Source organism: Lipotes vexillifer, unplaced genomic scaffold, assembly GCF_000442215.2.
Source record: "Lipotes vexillifer unplaced genomic scaffold, Lipotes_vexillifer_v1.1 scaffold951, whole genome shotgun sequence".
Lineage (NCBI taxonomy): Eukaryota > Metazoa > Chordata > Mammalia > Artiodactyla > Lipotidae > Lipotes > Lipotes vexillifer.
Window position 1 is genome coordinate 772,539 of NW_006793664.1, and position 26,903 is coordinate 799,441.

The following is a 26,903-nucleotide window of genomic DNA, read 5'->3' on the forward strand; positions in this document are numbered from 1 at the left end:
CCGGGGCTCGAACCCGCGTCCCCTGCATCGGCAGGCGGACTCTCAACCACTGCGCCACCAAGGAAGCCCTCTTTCCTTTTTTTTTTTTTTAATTGCATAAATGAGACCTGATTTAATTGCAGATAATGTGAAAAAGTTCTCTAGGGGTTCAAAGTGTGACAATAGCCAAAAGCCTACCACTGTCTTAGATCAGGTGAATATAGAGCCCAGAGCGGGGGAGGTGATGGTGCCATGGGGAGACACAGTTAGAGTCTATCTCGTTCTTCATATGACGTTTTTAGAGGGAGTCTGATACGCCCGAGCGGGAGCAAGGGCGAGGAGCCAGGAGAGCAGAGGATTTGAAAAGTGTCAGGTGGTAGAAGGAGCTGACGAAGCTTTGTTTAGTGACGTTGAGGTGGGACACGCACCAGCAGATCCACAAATGCACATGGGCTTCCCTATGGCGTCCCGCACCGTGGGCAGCTAGAGAAGAGACGGCTTGGAATGTAGGCACGGGATTATTATTTGTAGCCATCAGAGAGTTATCAGACAGAAGAGGGTTCTACGTTGTTTAGCTTTCCGAGGGCGGAATGGGAGCCACTGTGTGGGGTTCCAGGTCTCAGCTGGCGGGGGAGGCCTTCACCGGAGGATGCGCCTGGCCCGGACGAGGCCCGAGCTCTGAGGGAAGAGGGCCTTGAAGACGGGCTAAATCACAGGTGCGAAGACACCCTGTGATTCTGGTGCAGCTTTAGCCTGGGAACCCTTCTAACTCAGAGATTTGGGGTAGCCTCGCTGAGAGATTCATCACATTGTTGTGCTTCCCAGCTCCGGTCTCATCCTAGACTTCATCTTTCTTGTTGGTTAGCTCCTGTATTCATGAGGAGGGGGGAGAATTTGCTCTGCAGACAACCTCAGCTACCCAAATCTGCTTCAATTCGGAGTAGGGGCTAATTTATCGGTATCTCTTTGGTTCCTGAGTGGAGCTAGTGAGTGGTGCCTGCTTGGGTATTATTTTGTTTGGGGGAGTTTGGGCAGCATTAGTACCAGCACAATAGCATTCATGTCCTTCTTAATTATCCTTTTCCTCTCAGACTCCATTTTTCTGTGGCCTTAACGGGATGGTTGATATTCCTCTCCTTTCCTCTCTCCCAACTCCCACCCCTTTTCCGTCTTGAGCCATTTCTCTGTCGTTTCTTGTACTGTAAACAGAGATGAATCATTTTCTCTACGGTTCTGTCGAAATAAGTTCCTCTGTGTGTCCGTGTGTCCATGGGTGTGTAAATACAATGTGTACACGTGCCTATGCCTGAGTGATTCAGCATGGGGCTCATCAAGCGTGTGGTGCAGTACAAACAGTGCAGTGAAAAGGATGTTTTTGCACAGATCTGGAATGGCTTTTTTGTGCCTTACCGATCTGAGGCACAGAAATTCTAAAACAGAAAAGAGAAAAAGCCGAGGAAGCAGCAATGTAAAAGAAACCCTACGCATCATCCCACCCCCCTCCCCGCCGTGGTTTCCGTGGTGTTGGGAGCTCAGGGGCACCTCACGGGGAGAATGAGCTCTTGACACAGTGACCTCATTCCCCATGCCGCCCTTCTCCTGGCAGAAGCTGTGCTGGCTCCCGGGCTGTCTCTGCTGCAAGGCGGCCGGCACTGCATTGGGAATGATGCGACCCAGACTTGCAAGGACTTGCCTGGCAACTGGAATTTATGACAGATAGCTCGCTGCAGCTAAACTTTGATCCAGGGTACAGTCGAACCGCCTCTTACACACAGGAGGGAGACATGTCCTTCTCTGCAATGAAAAGCCAGCCTTAAAAAAAAAAGAAAGAAAGGAAAAAAAAGAGAGAGCGCATGTGTCAGGTTTATAATTATGAACTGGTGTAGTTCATAAACAATGCCAGATCATTGTTAACGTGTGTGTGTGTGTGTGTTTTCTCCAGACATCCGGAGGTATTTGCCCTTTTCCCTGTCTTCATGATGAAAAGATCTGAGTTGGCGCTCAATGCATGGGAGGGGGCCTGGGCTCCTTGGAGAGGAGGATGTGCCCCTGGCAACCCCGGGCCTGGGGTGCATTCCCAGCCCAGAGTCTCCGCATTGCACAGACAAAGGAGCCTCTGCCGGCAACCAGAGGCTGTAGCTTTTCTTGGAGTGATGACTCATTTCAGCTCACAAAGGATTCTGGGCAGGGTAATGAGAAGTCAGGTTAGCTGACCCAGCCCTATGACTTCACTTTGCAGAGAACAAGGCAGCAGAGGAGTGACGCTGCAGATGCCCAAGGCACTGCAGTGGGATATTGGCTCAGGACCAGTGGCCATGATAGACGGGACTATAGGTATGGGACGGGATGCCAGCTGTTCCAGGCAAATAGGAGGAAAGAACTGGAAAGAGGATTTTTTCCCTCTAAAATCATACCAGCCAAGTCCATTCATAAAGCTTTCTAAAGGTGCTTTTTGCCAGCTTTTGAACTGAACTTGTATCAGCATCTCCAGCCCTGAATTGTCAGAAGAGCTGAGAGTTGGGGGACTCATTTTTTTTTCCAAGTAGACGTACCAAGGTAAAGTACCAGATTCCTGTTGGGTTCCACGTGCCCTCAGTAGCCAACCTGAAATGCTCATTTAGGATATTTTGACTTGAAAGTTTACTCTTTCTTCTTATTCCAGATTCTAGGACATCCGTTTCTGTTACTGGCTCTTTCTTGTGCCTGAAAACTACCCCCTAGCATGCACCAGGCTTTAGCGCCAAAGCTGCCTGGGGGATGGAGCCAGTCCAGAAAGGGTCAGGTAGGTCTCCCCTGCTTTTCTTTCAAGAGTTGTTGTGTGCAAAGAAATATGGTAAAATGTATCCATATTTTGTATGGATATGGATACAACTGTATGGTAATCAACTCTCTCAATAAGGGTGCCCTGTCCTCTGAAACATGGTCTTGCTGTGATACTCCCTTCGCAGCCTCAGTCTTAGGCAGTGGAAGTGCTCCATGGAGGTGCCCACCAGATGCAGCCTCGCCAGCATGATTCACGTCACAGCCTCACATCAGAGACCAGAGTCAGCTGTAGGATGTGCAAATAGGAAATAATTAAACTTCTCCAGATTTCCATCAGCTGTAATATCTCTTTCACTCCTCTGATGGAGGCATTCAGTAAATATTATTTGAAATTTTTTCTTTTCAGTATAGTCCCTAAATTTGGTGTGTTATTTGGCCTGTTAACCTACACGCAATGCACTAAAATCCAAGAAAGCCTGCTTTATATGCTCAGGGACTGCTTCCAACATCAGACAGAGGTTGCTGTTAACTGCTAAGGAAGTAAGCGTATTTCATCATAGTCTGTTGTAGGATCCAGACGATTACAGAGCTGTTTTCTTACAACATCCATGGGCTTTTCACACAAAAGCTGTTTTCTTTCTTTTTAAATGGTGAGGTGGTAAAATTTGGTTCTCAAATGTACGTTACGTGCTACCTTTTTCCAAAGTGAAACTTGGCAAATCTGAAAGCATGGTTTTACCGCTTCATCAAATGTATGGTTTTAGCGCTTTCCGTTAAAAAAATATTTCTGAGAATGTTAAATGCATTTGTAATAATAATTAGAACATTTTAGAATAAATGCAAACCGTACGTTGGGCAGGACCCTCAAACATCTCTTTTCTCTTTGCTCTCATATCCACCCCCATAGCTCACCCTCTCACCGAAGGAAAGAATGCTTGTTTCCTTTATTCATTGTAAAGATGTGTCTTCTTTGTGCCTAGTACTTGGCATTTTCAAAGCAAAGTTGAGGATGTTGAGTCAGTTTTAAAGGATGTTTGATCACATCATACCATGCTGAGAATATAATGTCCCCACACCCATCAGTTCTACTCATCCTTAAATACCTTATTCAAAATCTCCCTCCCACAGAAGGGCTTTCTCTGATGCTCCAGCAGGAGGTCACTTCGTAGTCCTGTTATAGAATTAACTTCTCTAGATAGACAGCTAGATAGATATAATTAGACCAGATTCCTATCATAGGAATTATAGGAGTTAATTTGCTAGCCATTCAAGTATTTTCTTCTTACATCTCTTCTAAGGACATTTTAAACAGTAATTTGAACATATTATAATTGCTTATATTTCTACACATTTATATCATGTTTCCCCACCTAAATTATAAGCTCACTGAAGGCAAGGATCAAGATTTGTGCCTTTCTCTACAATTCCCATCTCCTAGCAGTTCTCTGCACATGGAAAGCACTCAACAAATAGTTGATTAAGAAGAAAGGCAGTTTGGGCTTCCCTGGTGGCGCAGTGGTTGAGAGTCCGCCTGCCGATGCAGGGGACACGGGTTCATGCCCCGGTCCGGGAAGATCCCACATGCCACGGAGCGGCTGGGCCCATGAGCCATGGCCGCTGAGCCTGCGCGTCCGGAGCCTGTGCTCCGCCAACGGGAGAGGCCACAACAGTGAGAGGCCCGCGTACCGCAAAAAAAAAAAAAAAAGAGTAAGTTGAATAAATTTAGATAGGCTTGAGGACAATCATGTTAATACTAACTACTTATTAAATATCTATTAGGTGTCAGGAACCATGTCAGCACTTAATCCCCTCAATAACTCTACAAGGTGAACATCACTGTGTACACCTTACAAAAGAAGACAGTGAGACTCAAAAAATGAATTAATTTGCTCCAAATCACACAGCTAATGAGGAGCAGCACTGGGCTCTGAACTTTAAGTTGTGGCTTACAGAGTCCATGGCCTCTACCACTGTCTTGTAATGCCAGACTTTGGAGAGAAAGGTTACTTCTGGTACAGTGAGTTGGGAGTTTTTTCTGTGTGTGTGTCTGTCTGGCCTTTTGTACTCTTTCATCCCTGTGTACTTGTCTATAGTTCTGTCAATGACAGCTTGAAGGGGTGGTAGGTGTTCCTACATTGGGGAGTTGGTGGCAGTCATTCTGTATGATTTGGTTGTAATTTGGGAACTATCAACGTATATATTTGAACTGTACTTAATTAGGCCTTCTGGTTCTATTACAACTGTATTTTATAGAAATTGGTTACAGTATAGGTGGGACCTAAACAGATGAAGCAAAGAAAACAAAGGTTAAGCATCAGCTTTGGTGATTCTAACTTAGAAAGGGTGGAAGAGAGTGACCCTGGATATTTTACACTGATTTATTGAACTATAGTTGAGGAATATCATCAGCAGAATTTGGAGCATCTGATCTGTCTCTGGCGTTAGGCTAGGTTCTGATACAAAATGGAGAAGGAAGAGAAGTATGTGATAGCTTAAAATAGGGTGTTAGATTCTGTCCTACATGATGCGCTTATAATGAAGAAAAAGAAGACACTCTATTGCACAGGACTCTTGTTAGCCAGGTGCCTTACAGAATTGCATGACATCTGAGAGCTTTTATTACCTGTTGTCATCTAGGACTGGTATTTCATCATGATTTTATCGCTGGTGGTAAATGGCCTTCACTTAGCCCTGGATGAGGGACTAGGGAGCAAGGAGGCTGCTGTTGATGGGAAACATCTCGGCGGTTAGCAGGGTCTTACCTTGCCTCATCTATATGTGTAGTACCTATTTACTCAACATTTGAGTGCCCGATGTGTGAATGTTTTATTCCATAGTGCCTAACATACGCCCCACTCGGGTTATAATGTGGAGACTTCTTAGCAAAGGTTTGAATTATGGAAACGGATAATTGGCCCGATGGCTCATATTTTCATTGTGAGTTTCCAGCTACAAACCTACTGCAGTAGCAGAACGATCCAGAAGTGTTCGAGGTCTATGATTAGAGAGATGTCTGTTATCATCCTTGGTGATGGTGAAGACAGCTCCCGAACTGCGGAGTTCTCACTTCTCCCTGTCCACTGATTGCCTTCTCTATCTGATTCTCCACGCTTTGTGGCTCGTCCATCTCTGCTTATCCTATGACAGTTTTTCATCAGTAGTCAAATCTCAGTAGCAATAGTAGTAGCTAATATGACTAATGAAAGCTTGTAGCCTCGGGAACATAACGGGTTTCTTCTGTAAACCAATGAGCCGGCTGATTTGTCATTACACCTAGCGCATCTCTGCATTAGACGGGCTGCTAAGCAGATTCAGGTGATACAGTGGACGTTAACCCCTGTGTGTGTGTGTGTGTGTGTGTGTGTGTGTGTGTGTGTGTGTGTGTATCTGCCATCTGCCACCATGACCACTCTTATTTAACTATCATTAGAAGTTTCTTAGTAAGTCATAGCTAATAGACACCATTAACTGTAGTATTATTAATGAGAGCCTCTTATTTACATTTTCTTTTGAATTAAAACAATTTATCTAAATAATAAGCTTAGGAATTAGACCTTCTTTAAGAGAACTCCATCAAGTGTTGAAATAAAGCACCAGGGAGCTTTAGAAAAGCTGTTAGAGAGTTTCTAAATTTTCCAAAAAATTTTTTTATTGTCAACTTTACTGCCATCGACGACTGCAATGAAGACTCGGCCTTAAATTTCTGAGATCAGTGGCATTTAAGCCAGACATACAGTAAACTGGTAAAAATGCCTTTTTCAATGCTGGGTGCCTTGTAAATTTCAGATACAAACATTTGAAAGTCAAGTATAGTAATTTGGTTTCAAGGGAAAGCTGCTTATAATGAAGCAGCGTGTGAGTTGATGGGGGTTGTGTGTTCTGCCCTCCTGTAAGGGTATTTCGGTCTGCGAGAGGGCGTATAGGAAGGGGATGTGTGTTTTTCTAGAACAGCTTTTTAAAAAAGAACCGTCTGTTAAAAGAACCAAAAACAACACCTATACATAAAATCGGGGTTAATAAATTGAACTAAATTGTAAAACACAAGATTCATCTGATTCGTTCTGCCTCCGAGAAACTGTTCACTTAACCACAGAGAGCTTCTGATTTCCCCAGGCCCAAGGATATTGAAGATAAAACTCGGCACCTTCGTCGTTCTATGAATAGTTTGTTGAGAGGAATAGACCTGTATTATCACTGTGCCCACTGTACATTTTACAGGCATGTTTGTCCATTTTTACGAGTCACGGTATCTACTGCATGTGGTAGTTTTATTGGCATCTATAATTTTAACTTTAGTGTTAATTTTGGCAGTCCAGAGAACAAAAACAGGCACACTTTGGTCCTGAGGAGCAATACTTTGAGTTAGAAAAGAGTAAATTATGAAGCCTTTATTACACGGGAAAAAATTAATAGCCAATCAATCTATTTTGCTATCCTTTTTAAAATTACAGCCTACTTTTTCCGGTTGGATGAGCATTAAACTCGTTTTCTCCAGCAAGATGGAAACAGAGGTAGACAGCAGTACTATATTATGCTTTTATGCCAGAATTCTGCTGCATTGATATAGAATCAAAGAATTTGAGAGTCTGAAGGAATCTTTGAAATTATGTCATCCAAACCCTCATCTGCAGACACAGAGTGGCAATTATATTTTGTTATTAGAGACTGGGCACTTATCAAACTATCTCCTGAATGCCTTTTTATATTGGCAGTTTCCCAATGATAAATTAGTACAGTTTCAGAACTACATTTGTAAGTAGGTTGCTTTGGTTCATGAACTTCGTTAGGGTCAAAGGTAACTCTTCAATCAAGAATACAGAGTGAATTGACATTTATGATGGAAAACAGTATGTGAAAATAAAGAGGAAAACAGGATAATTCAAACGGAATGCTGGTACTTGGGGGAAAAAAGATTATTTAAAGAAGGCTAAGATAGAAGATGAACTTTGGGGAGCTTTCAAGGTTGTATTATAGTTTATTGTGATGTGATCCACCTGGAAAAATTACAGCTTTCCTTTTCGTATTTGATGGGTATGAAGACGGGTACTTTAAGATGAAAGGAAATAGATTTACGTTTGTCTTTCTGGTAGGTATCTTTTGGAAAGCTATGGGTATCATCCGGGAAGGGGTGGATGTAGGTTGTCATGGAAGTCATATCTTCTTAGTTGCGTCCCTCCCCCGCCCTGCCCACCCCGTGCGTATGCAAAGGTTGGGGAGCACAGAGAACCTAAAATAGTGACGGGGGGAAAATGGCATTCATAGAGGACTGAGCTTTATTGCAGTTCTTACTTTTCTTTTTTTTCCTACAAAAAGAATCAAGATAGGAACGATTTTGGAACTCGAGTTTCAGAGGTTTGGGGTATCTAAGAGGCACTCAAATAAATTTCTTGAAAGGATGAATTATGTGAGAGAGAATTTTTTGAAAGAATTCTAACTAAAGTAACTGGCCAGAAGTTGGAAGGGAGAGTAGATAGAGGGGGTTAAATAGTAAAAATGTATGGGCACGATAAAGATATTTCTGAGGTGGAAGTCACCATCTGTAAAAGATAAAAGACAGAGGAAGTCGGCACATGCGTGATTTCTGCTTGTTGTCGCAGACCCTCCTTTCAGTTGCCTGGCGGCGGTAATAGTCACCAGGTTGTTCCCCACAGTTGCACAAGAGTGATTTTCTAACACAAACGTGTCATGTAATTCCCCTGTGTAAACATACACAGGGTTCCTGTCAGCATAAAGGGTAAGAGTGTGGAGCCTTCTGGTCTATGAGGAGGCTACATTTCTCTCCATCTCACCCCCAGCCTGCTCCAGATGTGCCAGAATAGGCCCTCAGCATCCCCAGCTCAGCACGCTGCGCCCGTGCCCCGCACACGCTCACTCCCGCCTCTGCTACGGCGGCTGCATCCTTCACTCTCCTCGTCACCACCGGACACATTTACCTTTGTCCTCATACTTCTTAGCCTGACTGTAGTACCTTAAGCGAAAGAAGTGTCCAAATATTCACTGATGTATTTGAAATCTAATGTGAAATGCTCTTAAAATCAGCAGGGTTTACTTAGAATTGTAGTATTGTCATGCCTTCTCACATTTTAAATTCTTTTAACAGAAATTTATTGAATGCCTGCTCTGTCCAAGGCACTGTGCTTGGCTTGATCTGAATGATCCTGGATTTGACAAATGTTCCCTGAGGACTGGACTTAAATGGATGTTTGTAAGAAATTAAAGCTGAGATAAAACCTATTTACCCCTGCTTTCTAGAACAATAGGACAGAATTATAGCATTTTAGAAAGAATTGGCTAGCCCACAAAGTAGCCGTGAGCTTTTCCCGGAGTTGTCTTTATGAATATGTTCAGAACTAATTCTGGCAATAGAAAAATCCATCCGATAAATTATAGACAAGTAACAATTCATAGTTTATGCAAAATGTGGTCGTTTCTATAGATTATGATGACCAATAATATTTTAGCAGTATTTACATTCCCTTGTTTTCTTCTTTGACCATAAATGTGGTCCAGTTGTTGGAAGAATTTTCTAGTAGCATATTTTAAGAATGACTTGTTGGTTCCTTAAGTAGGTCTGATATAAGATCCAAAGAAAATCATTGTAAACTTGAATAAGATGCTGTGTTGTGTTGATCGATACCTATAATTCCTTTTATATAGATCTTAAATGCATGTCTTAACCCTCACTTAATGTATAATTATTTTTCTGTGGTAGCTGCTATGTTTTGGGCAAAATTAATAGGGAGAGTCTTAGAAATTTCATGGTTAAATATATTTGGTCTCATTAAATTCTGTGTTTGTTTGGCAATTATTTAGCAACATATATTAACAAAATCACAACTCTTTGAATACCCTGAGCAATTCCTTGTATTCTGATGTTGTAACTGGATATTCATTCATTCAGCAAACAAGTACTGGGAGTCTGGTGTGAGCTCTGCATTATTCCAGGCACTGAGAATGTAGGAACGTGGGGTTCATGTTTCCTTCTGTCTTGGAGCTTATATTCTAGTGGGTGAGACAGACAGTATACCAGTACACACATACACACATTCAGAGAGTGAAGACAGTGACTTGGAAGGACCCTGGTACCAATTCCAGTAGTGGGGGGGGGTCCCCACTCCACCAGCAATTCTCTGACACCAGCTGAGTGTCCCACAGTTCATCCCAATTCCAACACCATCTACCTGGAAAGCATCAGATCCCATGGGTTAAGGGCTCAGTCCACAGGAGTGCCCTCACCCCACCCCACCCCTGACCACAGACGTCACTCACAAGCCCAGATTGTCACCTGTGTTCTGAAAGACTGGTGATAGATTGGAGGCTCCCACCACCCCCTCCTTGGGTTCAGTTACTTTGCTAGAGCAGCTTACGGGGAGAAACACTTTACTTACTAGTGTGCCAGTGTATTATAAAAGAATACAAGTCAGGAAGAGCCAGGTGGAAGAGATGCATAGGGCAAGTAATAGGGAGAGGGCATGGAGCTTCCATTCCCTCCCAAGGTGCACTGCCCTCCCCAATCTCCACGTATTCAGCAACCTTGGAATCTCTCTGAACCCCATCCTTTGGTGTTTTTTTGTTTTTGTTTTTATGGTACGCGGGCCTCTCACTGTTGTGGCCTCTCCCGTTGCGGAGCACAGGCTCCGGACGCGCAGGCTCAGCGGCCATGGCTCACGGGCCCAGCCGCTCCGCTGGCACATGGGATCCTCCCAGACCGGGGCACGATCCCGTGTCCCCTGCATCGGCAGGCGGACTCTCAACCGCTGCGCCACCAGGGAAGCCCCCATCCTTTGGTTTTTTATGGAGGCTTCATCACACAAGCGCGCTCGGTTAAATCACTGGCCGTTGAAGATTGATTCAACCTCCAGCCACTCTCCAATCCCCGGCGGAGGTCAGGGTGCGGGGCTGAAAGTTCCAGCCCTGTAACCACGTGGTTAGTTCTCCTGGCTATGAGCCCCCATCCTTAGGTGTGGGTCCAAAAATCACCTCACTGATGTAACAAAGATACCTTGATCTCTCTCACCACTTAGGAAATTCCAAGGGTTTTAGGAGCTCTGTGCCAGACATGGGGATGAAGACCAAACATATATTTCTTATTATAAACCATAGTATCCAGTAACATGAGAGAGAGTGCACTGTGGTTTTAGGACAGCATTAGATCGGGTGCCTGGGCAGGGCTTCCCGAGGAGGCCCTGTTTAAATGGAGACCCAGAGGCAGAGAAGCAGCCCGTCCTGCAGAGATCTGCGTGAAGCACATCCCAGGCAGGGGCTCAACAAAGGCGAAGGCTCTGAGTGGGGAAAAAGCTTGGTGAGTTCAAAGAACGGAGGCGGTTGTGAGCATGTTGTAGGGGGAGCGGAAGAGGGGTTGGCGGATGGTCCCAGATGTGGGTGGACAGGCTCAGGCCAGCGTAGACCCGGCAAAGAGTTCCGATCTCCTAGGCGCAGTCGGCAGTCACTGCAGGATTTCATGCAGGGAAGCAGCGTGTTTTACGCTTTTCTAAGAAGACTGCTCTGTGGAGGAGGGAGTGTTGGGTAGGAGAGAGTGCTGGGAGGCATCAAGCCATTGTCATGGGCCAGGTGAGGGGGACAGTGGCCTGGGGTAGGGGTCGCATGGCAGATGGAGTGGAGGGAAGAGGAAGCATGTGGGCGTAGAGGACACAGCATGGCCGGTGGGGTGGGACGGGAGTGAGAAGTTATCTTAGTGCAGTATAAAAGCAAGAGGACGGGCTTCCCTGGTGGCGCAGCGGTTGAGAGTCCGCCTGCCGATGCAGGGGATGCGGTTTCGAGCCCCGGTTCGGGAAGATCCCACGTGACGCGGAGCGGCTGGGCCCGTGAGCCATGGCCGCTGAGCCTGCGCGTCCGGAGCCTGTGCTCCGCGGCGGGAGAGGCCACAGCAGTGAGAGGCCCGCGTACCGCAAAAAAATAAATAAATAAATAAATAAATAAAATAAAAACAAGAGGACATGGAGATGATCACTTAGAGCATCCAAATTCCATTTGATTCTCTCTCCTGAGTTAAATGTTATTCCACGTATTCAGTATTATAGTGAAACTGAGCTTTTTCAATACCAATGCGTTTCAAGAGACACTTAAAGCTTACTTGCCTCTTACAGTTGGCTGCAATGACTGAGAAGAAATTAACTTAGAAGATCAGTAAACGTTTGGTATTTGTTAGCTAAACTGAACAAGAATTTCAGCTAACAGCACAAGGACAAGCATGACCTAAACTCGTTAATTTTGCTAATAGTCCTTCCTTCTTTACAGAAAGCTCAAGTTCCCTATAACATATACAAAATTAGAAAATAGACCTGCATTATTTTAAAAAATCCTATTTAGTATTTTTGTATCTTTAGCCTTCTGAGAAGTCCATAAGTATGATAGGCAAATTCTAGAAGGTGTTACCCTCCCAAATGATGCACAGGTCCAAAGGTACTGGAACGTGCTTTGATCTCCCCCCGCCCCTTGTTAGCTGACCCCATTGTCCTTTTCATTTGACTTATGAAATTATTCTAGGGACTTCCCTGGAGGTCCAGTGGTTAAGATGCCCTGCTGCCCAGCCGCATAGCACAGGGAGATCAGCTCGGTGCTTTGTGACCACCTAGAGGGGTGGGATAGGGAGGAGATATGGGGATATATGTATACGTAGAGCTGATTCACTTTGTTATACAGCAGAAACTAACACACCATTGTAAAGCAATTATACTCCAATAAAGATATTAAAAAAAAAAAAAAAAGATGCCGTGCTTCCACTGCAGGGGGCATGGGTTCCATCCCTGGTCGGGGAACTAAGATCCCATATGCCGCGTGGCATGGCCAAAAAAAAAAAATTCCGGGTGGCTTTGAAGTCCACGTAACCAACCTAGCAACTCTTAAGAAACCTGCCTCACTGCGGCTCATCCTGTCCTGTAGAAGGTGGAGGGACAGGGAAGGATCCACAGGAGAGATCTTAAGAGTGGTTATGGCTGAGCTACGCAGCCACCATGGGGAGGGGAGATTTGAACATGAGTAGCTCCAAACACACCTCTCTACTGCATCTCACCACCACCATTAGTTCATCCTTTACACAGAAGCCTTTAGAGTATGGTTGTGTTTGAATGAAGGGTACAACAGTTTTTCAAAGATTTAAATACACTCTTCTAGGCAGTAGCAAGCTTGCCTACTGCGATGGGCACAGTCCGCATAATTCTGTCATTTTTTTTTGTGTGTGTGGTACGCAGGCCTCTCACTGTTGTGGCCTCTCCCGTTGCAGAGCACAGGCTCCAGATGCACAGGTGCAGCGGCCATGGCTCACGGGCCCAACCGCTCCACGGCATGTGGGGTCTTCCCGGACCGGGGCACGAAACCGTGTCCCCTACGTCGGCAGGCAGACTCTCATCCACTGCGCCACCAGGGAAGCCCTTGCAGAGCATCCAGATGCACAGGTGCAGCGGCCATGGCTCACGGGCCCAACCGCTCCACGGCATGTGGGGTCTTCCCGGACCGGGGCACGAAACCGTGTCCCCTACGTCGGCAGGCAGACTCTCATCCACTGCGCCACCAGGGAAGCCCAATTCTGTCATTTCTGAGTCACCAATATGAATTGAGCTTCACCAGCCAGTGAGTGAAACATCCTCAGCAGCCTCCCAAAATTCCGTGTTCCAGCTTCCGCCCTCTGCTACCCCAACAAATATTTGCGAGCATCTCTCAGAGGTCTATCTCTTTATGAGACTTACATCCCATAGGCCCTGGCAGTCTGTGAGTTCTAAGTTAGGTCAGTTCCTGGTTTCTGCTGTTCTGGATTTGTGTATTTCCCCCCTCTCTCTGGCTCTTGAGGAAGTGTCTCCCTCTTGCCAGACCCATCTTACAGAGAATGGAGCCACAGCAGAGCTGATTGGAGCCCCGAGGGGTGCAGGAAAGAGGGGAGCATTGGACTGAGCTGGGCCTGGGGATGAGCGGGGTCAGGCTTCAACCTTTGACACTGGGGTCCTGTTGCTCCATCTGGTGCACCTGTTAGACTTACCCCCTCACCTGTTGGTTTTCATTCCCGGGTGCTGTTGCCTGGTTTTATCCATCAAAGCACTGCCCATCCAGTCCATCAAAGCAGGGTTCACCTTCTTTCCCAAAGGGCCTCAGGATTCCCGCCTCAAACTAGGAGTTGTGGCTGCGTGCAGCAGGCTGGTCCACCCCAGAGCACCCAGACACCTTCCTGGAGGCTGTTGCTTAATGCCACAGGTGGGCCCAAGTCCAGTTCTGGTTAGTCACGGTGATTTATAGCAAGAGTGAAATCATACTTGGAAACAAGAGGAGAGATTATGTAAATCCATGTGGGAAAGAAGCTTAGAAGCTCACAGATTTTCTACTCCGCTGATGGTTTCACCCCCTTTCTGAATGGCCTTTCTCAAGTGAAACCTTACAGAACCCCAAGGAGGAAACAGGTGGCACCCAGATGTCAGGAGCAGATTTCCCTGCCCTCCCACCCCTCCCTCTGCTGGGGGCACCCCTCCCTGCCCCCAGAAGCCACTCCGAGGAATGCTAGGGATCCTTCCTTGGAACATGACTTGAAAATCACCACACTGTGATGCGTGATGCCAAGATTGCAGAAAGGAAGGCAGTTACGTGCATTGAATGTTGCCGTCTCCCCAAGAGCCATGTCTGCCCCTGGCTGCTGGGTCTGCAGCCTCCCCCAACCTGCATTGACTCTTTCAGATGCAAACGTGTGCAGGATATGCCAGAGCCCTTCCTGGGTGGTAAGATCATCCTCCACGTAGCCACCGGAGTCCTCTTCTTGAAATTCATATCTGACATTGTCATTCCTTAAATTCCTTCTCTGGTGCACCATCCTTCATAGAATGAAGGCCCTGGGCACTCAGCTCTTTGCTGATAATAGTCCCTATATACCTGTCCGCCTTCTCTGCTGCTCCCCAGAAAATACCCCTATGCCCCACAGCCACCTGGCACACTCCCACTTCAGCACCAGATTCAGGCTGCACGACCTTGGTAAAACCTCCTCTCACTTCCTGGTTCTAAGCTCCGTCCTCACCTCCAGCTGGTGTACATCACTCTACCCTCTCTGCCCCAGAGTTTATTTTTCAGCCTTCTCTGGCGCACGATGAACGTTGGTCTGTCTCCTCCGCTTAAATGGAAACTCCTTGAGGGCAGAGATGTTGGTGGGAGGGGGCTTATTCACTTTCCCAAGTGACTCCCAAGCCCCCAGCAGATGCCTGGGGCAAAGGGCACCCAGCCTTTGAATGAATGAATCCTCAAGTTCCCACAGGTGCATTTGTCGAGATGTGAATGACAGTTATTAAACAAATCAGCTCCGAGTTAATAAAAGCAGAGATCATTTGAAGAGGCTCCGTTGTTGCAAGCCTTTCAGTAGCAAGTCTGTTTAAATGAGATCTCAGGTTTTAAACGCAAGTCTTCTTTGTGGAAGCAATTGAAGCTTCCGCCGTTCTGTGCACGTCTTTCCACCTGAGTGGACGTGGCTGTAACGCACCTCAGTGTTGAGGGTTGATTGTAGTCATTGCACAAGGAACAGGTGAGAGTCACGGGAGAGGCGCGTGTGTGTGGAGGTGTGTGTGTGACAAGTGGCTGGGTCTTAATGAACCACTTACTTGAAAATTGTCTTTCTACAGGTGATGTGTCACCAATCAGTATGTCTCCCATCAGTCAATCTCAGTTTATCCCACTCGGGGAAATCCTTTGCTTGGCCATCTCCGCAATGAACTCGGCAAGAAAACCTGTCACCCAAGAAGCACTGATGGAGCACCTGACCACCTGTTTCCCAGGTAACAAGAAAAGAATGAGGCACTTCCCAAATGGATGTGTGCTCTGGCTGCCCTGGCACTTCCTATGGACAGTTCATCCCATGTTTAAGTTCAACAGGGAAAGGAAAATCTTTCACAAAAGATTGACCAGTGACTTTTCTTTGTTCTGTAATTAAAAACCAAGGCACTAGTGTCTCTTCAAAAATAATTTGCCTTCTTCAGCTGTAATGGTTTTTAGTTGACCCTGAGGGAAAGAAATTAAATCAGAACCCTTGAAGAATTCTGCGAAAGACTACCACAATTCCATTTAGCCTTTGCGACACAACCTTCTTAAAGTACGTGAACATCTTCATTCATGGGACCGGGTCAGAAACAACTGAAAATTTGAGTCCTAAGGGATTCAGCTACAAAGAGAGTAACGTCAAAAATAAACATTATCTTGCATGCTCATGTCACGGGCTGATGAGTTTTAAGAGTATGCTATTTGATAAATTAAACTGACCTTATTTTAAAAGAAAAAAATTAAATAAAATGGTTCTTTTTCCTTTTAAAATTTTTTTAATTTTTTTTTAATCGGAGTATAGTTAATTTTCAATGTTGTGTTAGTTTCAAGTGTACAGCAAAATGATTATATATATATATATATATATATTCTTTTTCAGATTATTTTCCATTATAGGTTATTATCCTATATTGAGTGTAGTTCCCTGTGCTATACAGCAGGTCGCTGTTGTTTACCTATTTTGTATATTGTAGTGTGTACATATTAATCCCAAACTCATAATTTATCTCTGCCACCACCCCCGCACCGCTGCTATCCCCTTTAGTAACCATAAGTTTGTTTTCTATGTCTCTGAGTCTGTTTCTGTTTTGTAAATAAGTTCATTTGTATCCTTTTCTTCGATTCCACATATAAGTAATATTGATATACATACATCTGTCTTTCTCTCTCTGACTTATTTCAGTTAGTATGATAATCTCTAGGTCCATCCATGTTGCTGCAAATGGCATTATTTCATTCTTTTTAACGGCTGAGTAATATTCTATTGGGGGGAGAAAATGCACACACACACACACACACACACACACACACACACACACCCCACATCTTATTTATCCATTCATCTGTTGATGGACACTTAGGTTGTTTTCACAACTTGGCTATTGTAAATAGTGCTGCTGTGGCCATTGGGGTGCATGTATCTTTTCAAGTTAGAATTTTCTCCAGATATATGCCCAGGAGTGGGATTGCAGGATCGTCTTTTTCTCTTAAGTATTATAAAAAGAAGATAATAGCCCAGCCACTGTATGAATAGTATCTGATGCCTCCAGTGCCAGAAGATGTTAGGAGTGGTGATAAGCTGAGGAATTCTCATGTGCTGTCTCAAGAGAAGCAGCCCACTACTCAGCTCCAGTGTATTGTATCTGCCCCCCCCAGAGTTGCCAAATCTTCTAATTTTTTAAGACAATCTGGAAATACAGTTTTATGTGAAATCTATAAATTTCCTTAAATAATGGCAATTTGCATGTGTGTGTGTATTTTAACATGTGTATGCTGACGACATACAAGTCGAATAAAACACATTATTGGTCCACCAGTTTGCCAACTTGGCCTGATCTCACCCCATACCTAGCTTGAAACAGAGCTTACGTTAAAAATGAGCGACAAACACTTGACATATTTTTCATTCAACCTAGAAGAGACCTTAAACCTCAGTAAAATGAGCTGTTGGTTGCATTTGTTAGCTTTTGCTACACAAATGCTGGGTAACAGTTACAGAACATCAGCGATGTATGACAATGAACATTTATTTAGCTCGTGGGTCTGTGGGTTCTCCACGAGTCAGCTGGTCCAGGCTGGAGCTTGCCAGGTGACTGTTCCACCTGTACTCCATCCTCTTTGGAGAAGGGACCTATTCTGCTCGTTGGGGTGGCAGAGGCCCAAGAGAACAAGTCCAGGGGCTCTGGGGCTCTTCAGTCCTCTGGTCATGCCACGCCCACTATCATTTCATTGACCAAAGCAAACCCGGCCAAACTCAAAGTCAAGGTGTGGGAAATGCAGCCCACCCATGGGGAGATGGCAGAGGGACTACTTTTACATAGTCACCCACTGTGTTGAGTCTCCCCACTTTTCCTGTTGCCCCAAAGGAACTCCATATTTCTCTCCCAGTGATTTTTTTTCCCTCCTTTTGGGGTTTTCTAATTATCACCTTTGAACAACACGGGTTAGAACTGCACAAGTCCATTTGTCCATGAATTTTTTTCAATAAATCTAGTATCTGTATTTTCCTTTCATAGATCTTTAAATTAACTAAGGGTAAGGGAATGTTTGTGTTCAATTAGAGATCATAATATGTGGAATCAAAACCAGACTATCTCAGCTTCCTGCCCTTGGGTGAGTCATTTATCAATTCCTCTGTTTTTGAGGCAGAGATAGCAGTACCGGATTTTTGACCACGAGGGGGGGTGGTGCCCCTAACCCCTGCATTGTTCAAGTGTCAACTGTAATATGTTTTGAAATTACATGTACTCTTTAAAAGCTCTGACATGAGCCCACCCCTTCAACCTATTGATTGTCTTAAATTTTCTAACATTTTATTATCTCTGAATATTCTTCACTGTCTGTATGTCTTTCTCTGTTAACTTCTAGGCGACTCCTTTTCCGTTCAATAGTAAGAAAAGAGAATCCCAGGTGAGATTACTTAAGGGGACAAATGTGTTCATGAACTAATGCTTTTGTGAAGGAAGGCTGTTCTTTTTGGCCTTTTACCTGGGTAGCCTCTTCTGACATCAAACATCCCAGCTGCTTTTAAAATCCCTCTGTTTTTATGTAGGTTCATGAGAGATCCCATAGCTTTTCCAAACTTGGTTACATATCTCCCATTACAGGGCCATAAAATAGAGAACAGAGGGTTTCCCTGGTGGTGCAGTGGTTAAGAATCCGCCTGCCAATGCAGGGGACACGGGTTTGAGCCCTGGTCTGCGAAGATCCCACATGCCGTGGAGCAACTAAGCCCATGCCCCATGACTACTGAGCCTGCGCTCTAGAGCCCATGAGCCACAACTGCTGAAGCCCGCAAGCCACAACTACTGAAGCCCATGCGCCTAGAATCTGTGCTCCGCAACAAGAGAAGCCGCCGCAATGAGAAGCCCGTGCACCACAACGAAGAGTAGCCCCCGCTCGCCGCAGCTAGAGAAAGCCTACGTGTAGCAACAAAGACCCAACGCAGCCAAAAATAAATAAAATAAAATAAATTAATTTAAAAAAATAGAGAACAGAAAGAACACAGAGCGAGTATGTAATAGGTAATTGTGGGTCACTGCCAGACAGCTGCTAACAGTATCACTAAGTTGGAATATTTTGTAGAGAAATCCATAGAACAACACTTTGCTAGTTTTTATGGTAAGTGACCCTAAATCCCAAGGCCTTGCATTCAGATGCACCAAGAGGAGCTAACAACCTTTTTCATATGATGACTTATTGGTCAACCTAGAAGTTTGCAAGGACACCATACAAACCTGAGTCTAGGGCAAGGCTTGGCAGACTGTGGCCTGCAGGCTGTGTGTGGCCCTCCACTTGTTTTTGTAAATAAAGTTTTGTTGGAACACAGCCACACCTGTTTGTTTATATATTGTTTTTGGCTCCTTAGGCTACAGAGTTGAATAGTGGCAACTGGGAGATCATATGGCTCATCAAGTCTGAAATAGTTATTACTATCTGGCTCTTTACAGAAAAACTTTGCCAACCACTGGTTTAGGGCAAGGTGGTAACTATTTAAAACTTTGTTCAGCAGTAGCTCTGTATTTTAAACTACTATTTCCCGAAATGAAGTTTTGTTTCCTGCCTGCCTTCCTTCTTTTCTTCTTTTCTTGTCTCTCTTCCTCCTTTTTTTCCTTTGATTTTCTGCTTTTCTTTTGCTATTATTTAAGTTACTTCAGAACAGAACAATTTAGAAAACTTAATACTGTTCAAATGTATTTCAGTGCAATTCTAAAACTTTGGAGGGATTCAAATATCTTTTTTTTTTGTTTTTTAAAGGTAACACTATTTACTTTTTATTATTTTACTACTTGAAAATAAAGTTTTGAAGTCTAACTGAATATTATTAAAACATTCAAACTCTTATTTTTAATACATATGTTATAAATAGAAAGAATAGTCTAGATTTTGGCCTCTTCCTGTTTTGGACATCCATATTCTAAAGAAAGTTTTTATTAAAAAGTCTTCTAGTAAAAACGTCTGATATGCCGATATTTAAACCTTTTTATCATCTTTCTATATTGGTTAATTTTTTTTTTTTTTTTTTTGCGGTATGCAGGCCTCTCACTGCTGTGGCCTCTCCCGCCGCGGAGCACAGGCTCAGCGGCCACGGCTCATGGGCCCAGCCACTCCGCAGCATGTGGGATCTTCCCGGACCGGGGCACGAACCCGCGTGCCCTGCATCGGCAGGCAGACTCTCAACCACTGCACCACCAGGGAAGCCGTATACTGGTTAAATTTTTGAAAACAACTTTTATATACCAGTTCACATTATAGAAATAAGAATATTTTTTAAAGGTTTGAAAAGAATAATTACTGCTTCTCAGCTTTCTAAATAGGTCCTCATGCAATTATATATGGAATGAATAAACAACAAGTTTCTACTATATGGCACAAGGAACTGTATTCAATATCCTGTGATAAACCATAATGGAAAAGAATATAAAAAAGAATGTATATATATATGTATAACTGAATCACTTTGCTGTACAGCAGAAATCAACACAGCATTTCAAATCAACTATACTTCAATTAAAAATAAATAAATTTTAAAAATAAATAAATAGGTCCTCATCCATCCAGAGTGATCATTTAAATTGGACTACTACTTGTTAAGCTATTACACCTGGATCTTCCTGGGAGGAAAGCTGACCTTCAGGGGAATAGAATTAGACCTATAAGTCTGCTTATGGGCTTGAAGTTGACTTTCGAGTTTGCTGGAGACTAACATTATCTATACTGTGTTCTGTCTCCAGTTCATCCGTTTACATCGCTTCCTACTGAATTCCCCCTCAGCCCATGTCCTTCACAAACAGGAAGAAATCATCCAAAGAAGCCCATTAAGTTTTCAGTCTAAAATGCTTACCATACAGAACATGTACATATGTGCTCTGTTCCAACAATTGTCAGATTTGCAAGATTAAAGTGGTGTATAAGTCTAAATAACCTCCCATTGGCATGCAGTATATTGAAATATCTGTTTTTGCTTTGAGAGATGTAAAGCTGTAGGAAAGGAGAGAGGTCAGATTCCAGCCCTCTTTGAGTGTAAAGCTTACCTGTGCTCTTTACGCTATCAAAATCCAAACTCATGATGACCTTTGGGACTAGAATATGGAAGTGATGGAATATGCAGACCTTGACAATCTTTATCACAGCCGCATCCCTTTTTCAGTTGAGCCCTACAGATTTCCAGTGGAATCCTCGGTTTCATAGACAATTGAAGATACCAGTCATTATACTGGGGCTTAATAATAAAATAATAATCATAAATATCAGTGACTTTCAGGTAAAGCTTTGAAAACTCACAGGTAGGGGTATGGAAAATGGATTGGACAGGGAATGTTTCTAGTTTGTTTTTTCAAATTAAACATTATTTGACTGATACACCTGAAAATCCAAGACATCAAAACTTTAAATTCTCTCTGGAAACTCTTTCTTATTTCATTTGGGAACACTCAGAAAGTTTATTCTTACTGGTAAGTAAACATGATTGCATTGTAGTCATGATTCCATATAGTTTTGTGGGTTTTCTAAGATCAGCACTTGGTTGGCCTCCAATCAGCAAATTCTATAATACAGTGAACTTTTTGTTTTATAGTAATAGCTATTTTTATGAATAACTCTTCTGCTTTCCTTTTTTTCTTTTTTTTTTTTTTTTGCAGTATGCGGGCCTCTCACTGCTGTGGCCTCTCCTGCTGCGGAGCACAGGCTCCGGACACGCAGGCCCAGCGGCCATGGCTCACGGGCCCAGCCGCTCCACGGCATGTGGGATCCTCCCAAACCAGGGCACAAACCCGCGTCCCCTGCATCGGCAGGCAGACTCTCAACCACCGCGCCACCAGGGAAGCCCAACTCTCCTTTTTCGTAGCAGCATAGTAAACCAGTCAATCATGAATTCTTCTAAATGAGCCTTACCATTTTTTGAAAAATTTCTGTGTGACTAGTGCCCCCTGAGGTTGTTCAGCAGAGGCAGAACGTTAGTAGAGTTACTAGCAGGGGCGCAGAAGCTTCTTTTAAGTTGCTCCTCTCGTGTGCAAGCATTTTCTGTATTATGTTGGCTCTCACGAATTGCAAATATATAGCTTGGGTTGTATCACTAATTCAACTGGCACTCATTTTTGTTTTGTACAGAAACTACCTTAAATTTTTAAAAATAATTTGTTATTATACCAGCCTTAAAAACCAACATACATTTGCATAAAAACCAACATACATTGCTCAAGAGTAGAACCTTAGACAAAAAGGAGACCGTGCAGCTCAAAAATTAAATAATTATATTAAACAATACATCATTCAGAAGCAGTGTTATCTTTTCTGCCTTGATCACAATGGGTGCCCTCTGAAGAGGGTAACAAAAATGGGTATGTAACTTACTCATACATGGACTCTCTCCCCTTGAGAACTGCAGGCCATTTCCAGTGTTTTTGTATTTCACTTTGATAGTTTGGGAAGGATTGGGGGAGCCTAAACTTCTCAGCTTACCCAGCTGTTCTGGGCTGTTACACAATGTTCTTTGAAGGTAATCAGGGTTTCCATGGATCCCGATCCAAAGTTGAGACTACGGATAGCTAACATTTATGAGCGCTCACTGTGTCAGGCAGTGTTCTTCATACACTAAACTCATTTAAACTCACAACAGCCCTCTGAAGGTAGGTACTATTATTGTCCACATTTTGATGACAGTCAGTAGAGGCTCAGAGAGGTTAAGCAAGTTGCCTAAGGTGATACCAGTTGTAGTAGTTCTCTAAAACAGTCATAACAAAGTACAGGTGGCTCATCTTACAGTTCTGGATGCTACAAGTCCCAAATCAAAGTATCAGCAGAGTTGGTTGGTTTCTTCTGAGGGCTGTGAGGGGAGAATCTGTCCCAGCCTCTCCCCTTGGCTAGTAGTTAGCTGCCTTCTACCAGGGTCTCTTCACATCGTCTTTTCTCTGTGATATCTCTGTGTCCAAATTTCCCCTTGTCATAGTGGCTTAGGGCTCACTCTAATGACCTCATTTTAACTTGATTATCTCTATAAAGACCACATGTCAAAATAAGGTCACATTCTGGGGTCCTGGGGTTTAGGACTTGAACATATGAATGGGGGGTGGCACGCTTTCAGTCTCCACTGAAATTGCCATTTTTGTGGGTCAGACACGGTTGAATATTGCCAGGATGATTCAACCTGACCTATTTCCAAATGACATCATTCAGGTCAGTCTTAGAAATATTATCACCCTTGATTTGCCTGGCACTGAGGAAGGGAGAGTACTAAAGAAATAAAATAAATGCGCTACAGCCTAGAGAATTTATACTCTCTTAAGAATGTATGTTCTTAATTATCTCAAAGTAGACAATGCTTAAACGTGCACACAAAACCCTTTGAAAAAAAATATCAGTCCCTGTACAAAGGAATATCTGTGATTTTTTTCTGGAACTTCTATTCTAGCAAAGACAGTAGTTTGGGACTCAGTGACCAGATAGATGTAGAGCCTCTAAGCTTTCACTGGTGTATTTATTAGCGCTCTCTGGTTATGAATCTGAGAAACCACCTTCATCCTGCTGGCTCATGCCAACAAGGATGAACTTCTCACCTGAATTCCACCAATCACTTTCAAATTTGAAGGTGATGATTTCAAAATTGGAGAGTACATCCTAATCGATGGTCAAGTCTAGTTGCCCTTTGATATAATTTATAAAATTAAGTTTATTAAGTAAACTTAATCTTAAAATGAGTGTATGGAATAACTCCAAGTGTACGTGGTAGCCTCTGTGTATTTTAGATTTGTTTTTCAATACCAAGATGGCTATTTCAACCCTGTTTCCCTAGTTGCTTTTATTGAAAAAGTCTTTTTTGTAAATTTATAGATACCGAAAATGTTTTTTCTTCATTTAAAAATATTCTGTCTTTGGGAATTCCCTGGCAGTCCAGTGGTTAGGTAGGACTCAGTGCTTCCACTGCAGGGGGCACGGGTTCGATCTCTGGTTGGGGAACTAAGATCCCACATGCCGGGAGGCCAAAAAAAATTCTGTCTTTAACGATTCAGTTCAGTAAAGGTTTTTAACAACAGTAGCCACCTAACCCCATCTATCATCCCTGTCTCTCTTCCCAGCCTTCATATTTTCCTGTTCTCTTGGTACTAATATTCCATAAGAGTTATCAGAGAAAACTAGGATTCACACTAAACTCAATGAACACCTGTGAATCCTGCTTAGTTTCTGTATGATACTACTTAGAGGCTTGCAAAATTAGTTAGACTCTGTGTTAGTCCGTTCGGGCTACTGTAACAAAATACCATGGACTGGGTGGCTGAAACAACAGACATTTATTTCGCACAACTCTGGGGGCGGGGAAGTCCAAGACCAAGGCACCTGCAGACTTGGTGTCCAGTGAGAGCCCTCCTCCTGTTTTGCAGACAGCCATACCCTCAAGTCACACAGAGAGAGAGAGAGAGAGAGAGAGAGAGAGGGCTTAGTCTCTTCTCTTCTCATAACGCCACATCACAGAGGCTGCATGCTCATGACCTCATCTAAACCTCATCACCTCCGAAACACCCCACGTCCTATTACTGTCACACTGGGGTTCGGGGCTTGAACATGGGGATAGGGTCGGCAGGGGGACCACTCAGTCCAGAGCATACTTGGAAAACTCCGGAATCAACACCACGTCCCCTCTTCATTCTCACGAGTGTGTCCTTTGGGTTTCAGGTGTTCCCACCCCAAGCCAAGAAATTCTCCGGCATACGCTGAACACGCTGGTCCGGGAGCGGAAGATCTACCCGACTCCAGATGGGTACTTCATCGTAACCCCACAGACTTATTTCATAACTCCTTCCCTCATAAGAACTAACAGTAAATGGTACCACTTGGATGAGAGGATACCTGACAGGTCTCAGTGTACCTCTCCCCAGCCCGGGACCATCACGCCCTCTGCCTCAGGCTGCGTCAGGGAAAGAACGTTGCCCAGGAACCACTGCGACTCTTGCCACTGCTGCAGGGAAGATGTGCACGGCGTGCACACGGCCACCCTGCAGAGGAAGCCCGCCAAGGACTGCAAAGACCCGTACTGCCCTCCTTCCCTTTGCCAGGTGCCACCCACCGAAAAGAGCAAAAATACTGTCAACTTTTCGTATAAGACGGAAACTCTCTCCAAACCTAAAGATAGTGAAAAGCAGTCCAAAAAATTCGGGCTCAAGTTATTCCGGCTCAGTTTTAAAAAAGACAAGACCAAACAGCTAGCCAATTTTTCCGCCCAGTTTCCTCCCGAAGAGTGGCCCCTGCGAGATGAGGACACGCCAACTACTATCCCTCGGGAGGTGGAAATGGAGATCATTAGGCGTATTAACCCGGACTTGACCGTGGAAAATGTCATGAGGCACACTGCACTAATGAAGAAACTTGAGGAAGAGAAAGCGCATAGGAGTAAAGCCGGGTCCTCCGCCCATCACAGCGGAAGAAGTAAAAAGAGTCGGACTCATCGCAAGTCCCACGGAAAGTCTCGGTCGCACAGCAAGACACGAGTGTCCAAAGGAGACCCATCAGATGGCTCCCATCTGGACATCCCGGGTGAAAGAGAGTATGACTTCTGCGATCCTCTTACCAGGGCTCCCCGGGAAGGCTGCTTCATCATCGAACACAAAGGTGATAACTTCATCACGCATAGCAATGCGAACGTGACTGAGTCTCATTTCCCCATGACTCCAGAATGGGACGTGTCTGGGGAGCTGGCCAAAAGGAGGACTGAGATGCCTTTTCCTGAGCCTTCCAGGGGAAGCTCCCACTCAAAAGTGCACCGAAGCCACAGCCATACCCAGGACCGAAGGTCCAGGAACGAGAGATCCAACAAGGCCAAGGAGAGGTCCAGATCCATGGATAACTCCAAAGGCCCCCCGGGTGCTTCTTCCCTGGGGATGCCTGAAGACCTGGCTGAAGGCTGCAGCCAAGACGACCAGACCCCCAGCCAAGCCTACATTGACGACGGTACTTTAAGGCCTGCACAGACTGTCAGTCATCAAAGGGCTCACATTTCGTCCACAAGCTACAAAGAGGTGTGTATTCCAGAAATAGTCAGTGGCAGCAAGGAACCTCCCAGTGCTTGCAGCCTCTTGGAGCCAACAGGCAAACTGCCCGAGAGTTTGCCATCCTTTGGTGAACTCAACTCTTGTTCAACAAAAACAGCTGCAGATGACTATTTCCAGTGTAACACCTCCAGCGAGACGGTGCTCACGGCGCCGTCACCTCTGGGAAAGAACAAAGAGGATCCTGACACTCTGACCCTGGCGGAAGGGGTGAAAAAGCTGCCTCTGTCGGACAGGCAGGCCCCACATCCCTCCAGGGAGCCTGTAGGACACAAGGAGGAGTCGCCAAAGGGGCCAGGCGGGGGCCCAGCGGCTTCGGGCACTGTGGCCGAAGGCATCGCCAATGGACGCCTCATCCAGCATCACAGCGCCGAGCCCAGCAGCCTGGATAAGAGGAAAGAGATATTCAGCAAAGACACACTGTTCAAACCTCTTCACAGCACCTTGTCTGTAAACAGCTATCACAAACCAAGCCTGTCTGTCCTCAAATCTCACCCGAAGACACCTGCGGACACACTGCCAGGCCGATGTGAGAAACTGGAGCCGTCCCTAGGGACCTCGGCTGCACAAGCCATGCCAGCTTCCCAGCGTCAGCAGGAGTCAGTGGGGAACCAGGAGGCCTCTTTTGACTATTACAACGTCTCTGATGATGATGAGTCTGAGGAAGGGGCAAACAAGAACACAGAGGAGGAGAAAAACAGAGACGATGTGGGCACCATGCAGTGGCTCCTGGAGAGGGAGAAGGAAAGAGACTTGCAGAGGAAATTTGAGAAGAACCTCACCCTCCTTGCCCCAAAGGAAACCGACAGCAGCAGCAACCAGAGGGCCACCCATTCAGCACGTCTGGACAGCATGGACAGCAGCAGTATCACGGTGGACAGTGGATTCAACTCCCCACGGTAGGAAGAGGCATCTCTCTGCACACACATACACCTACCAGGGCCTGGGGCTTTATAAAATAACTCGGAAGGTTTCTGATTTCACAGTCTCAGTTCTGTGAATGAGGGTTAAGAGTTGTGTGAGCTGTATTGTTAACAGCCTGTTTCTGACTTCTTTTTCAGGAATTGAAACAAATGTTTCTGCAGCTGTAGAGATCACCAA

At 44.7% G+C, this 26,903-nt stretch overlaps 1 protein-coding gene across 1 annotated transcript in view; it reads left to right on the forward strand.

The window, feature by feature from the left end:
• STOX2 (storkhead box 2) overlaps window positions 1-26,903 on the forward strand; it is a 111,165-nt gene that overhangs the window by 78,824 nt on the left and 5,438 nt on the right. The window contains exons 2-3 of the mRNA XM_007466515.1: window positions 15,351-15,503; window positions 24,433-26,701. Coding sequence (XP_007466577.1) covers window positions 15,351-15,503; window positions 24,433-26,701 — 2,422 coding nt within the window. The remainder of the gene's footprint in view (window positions 1-15,350; window positions 15,504-24,432; window positions 26,702-26,903) is intronic.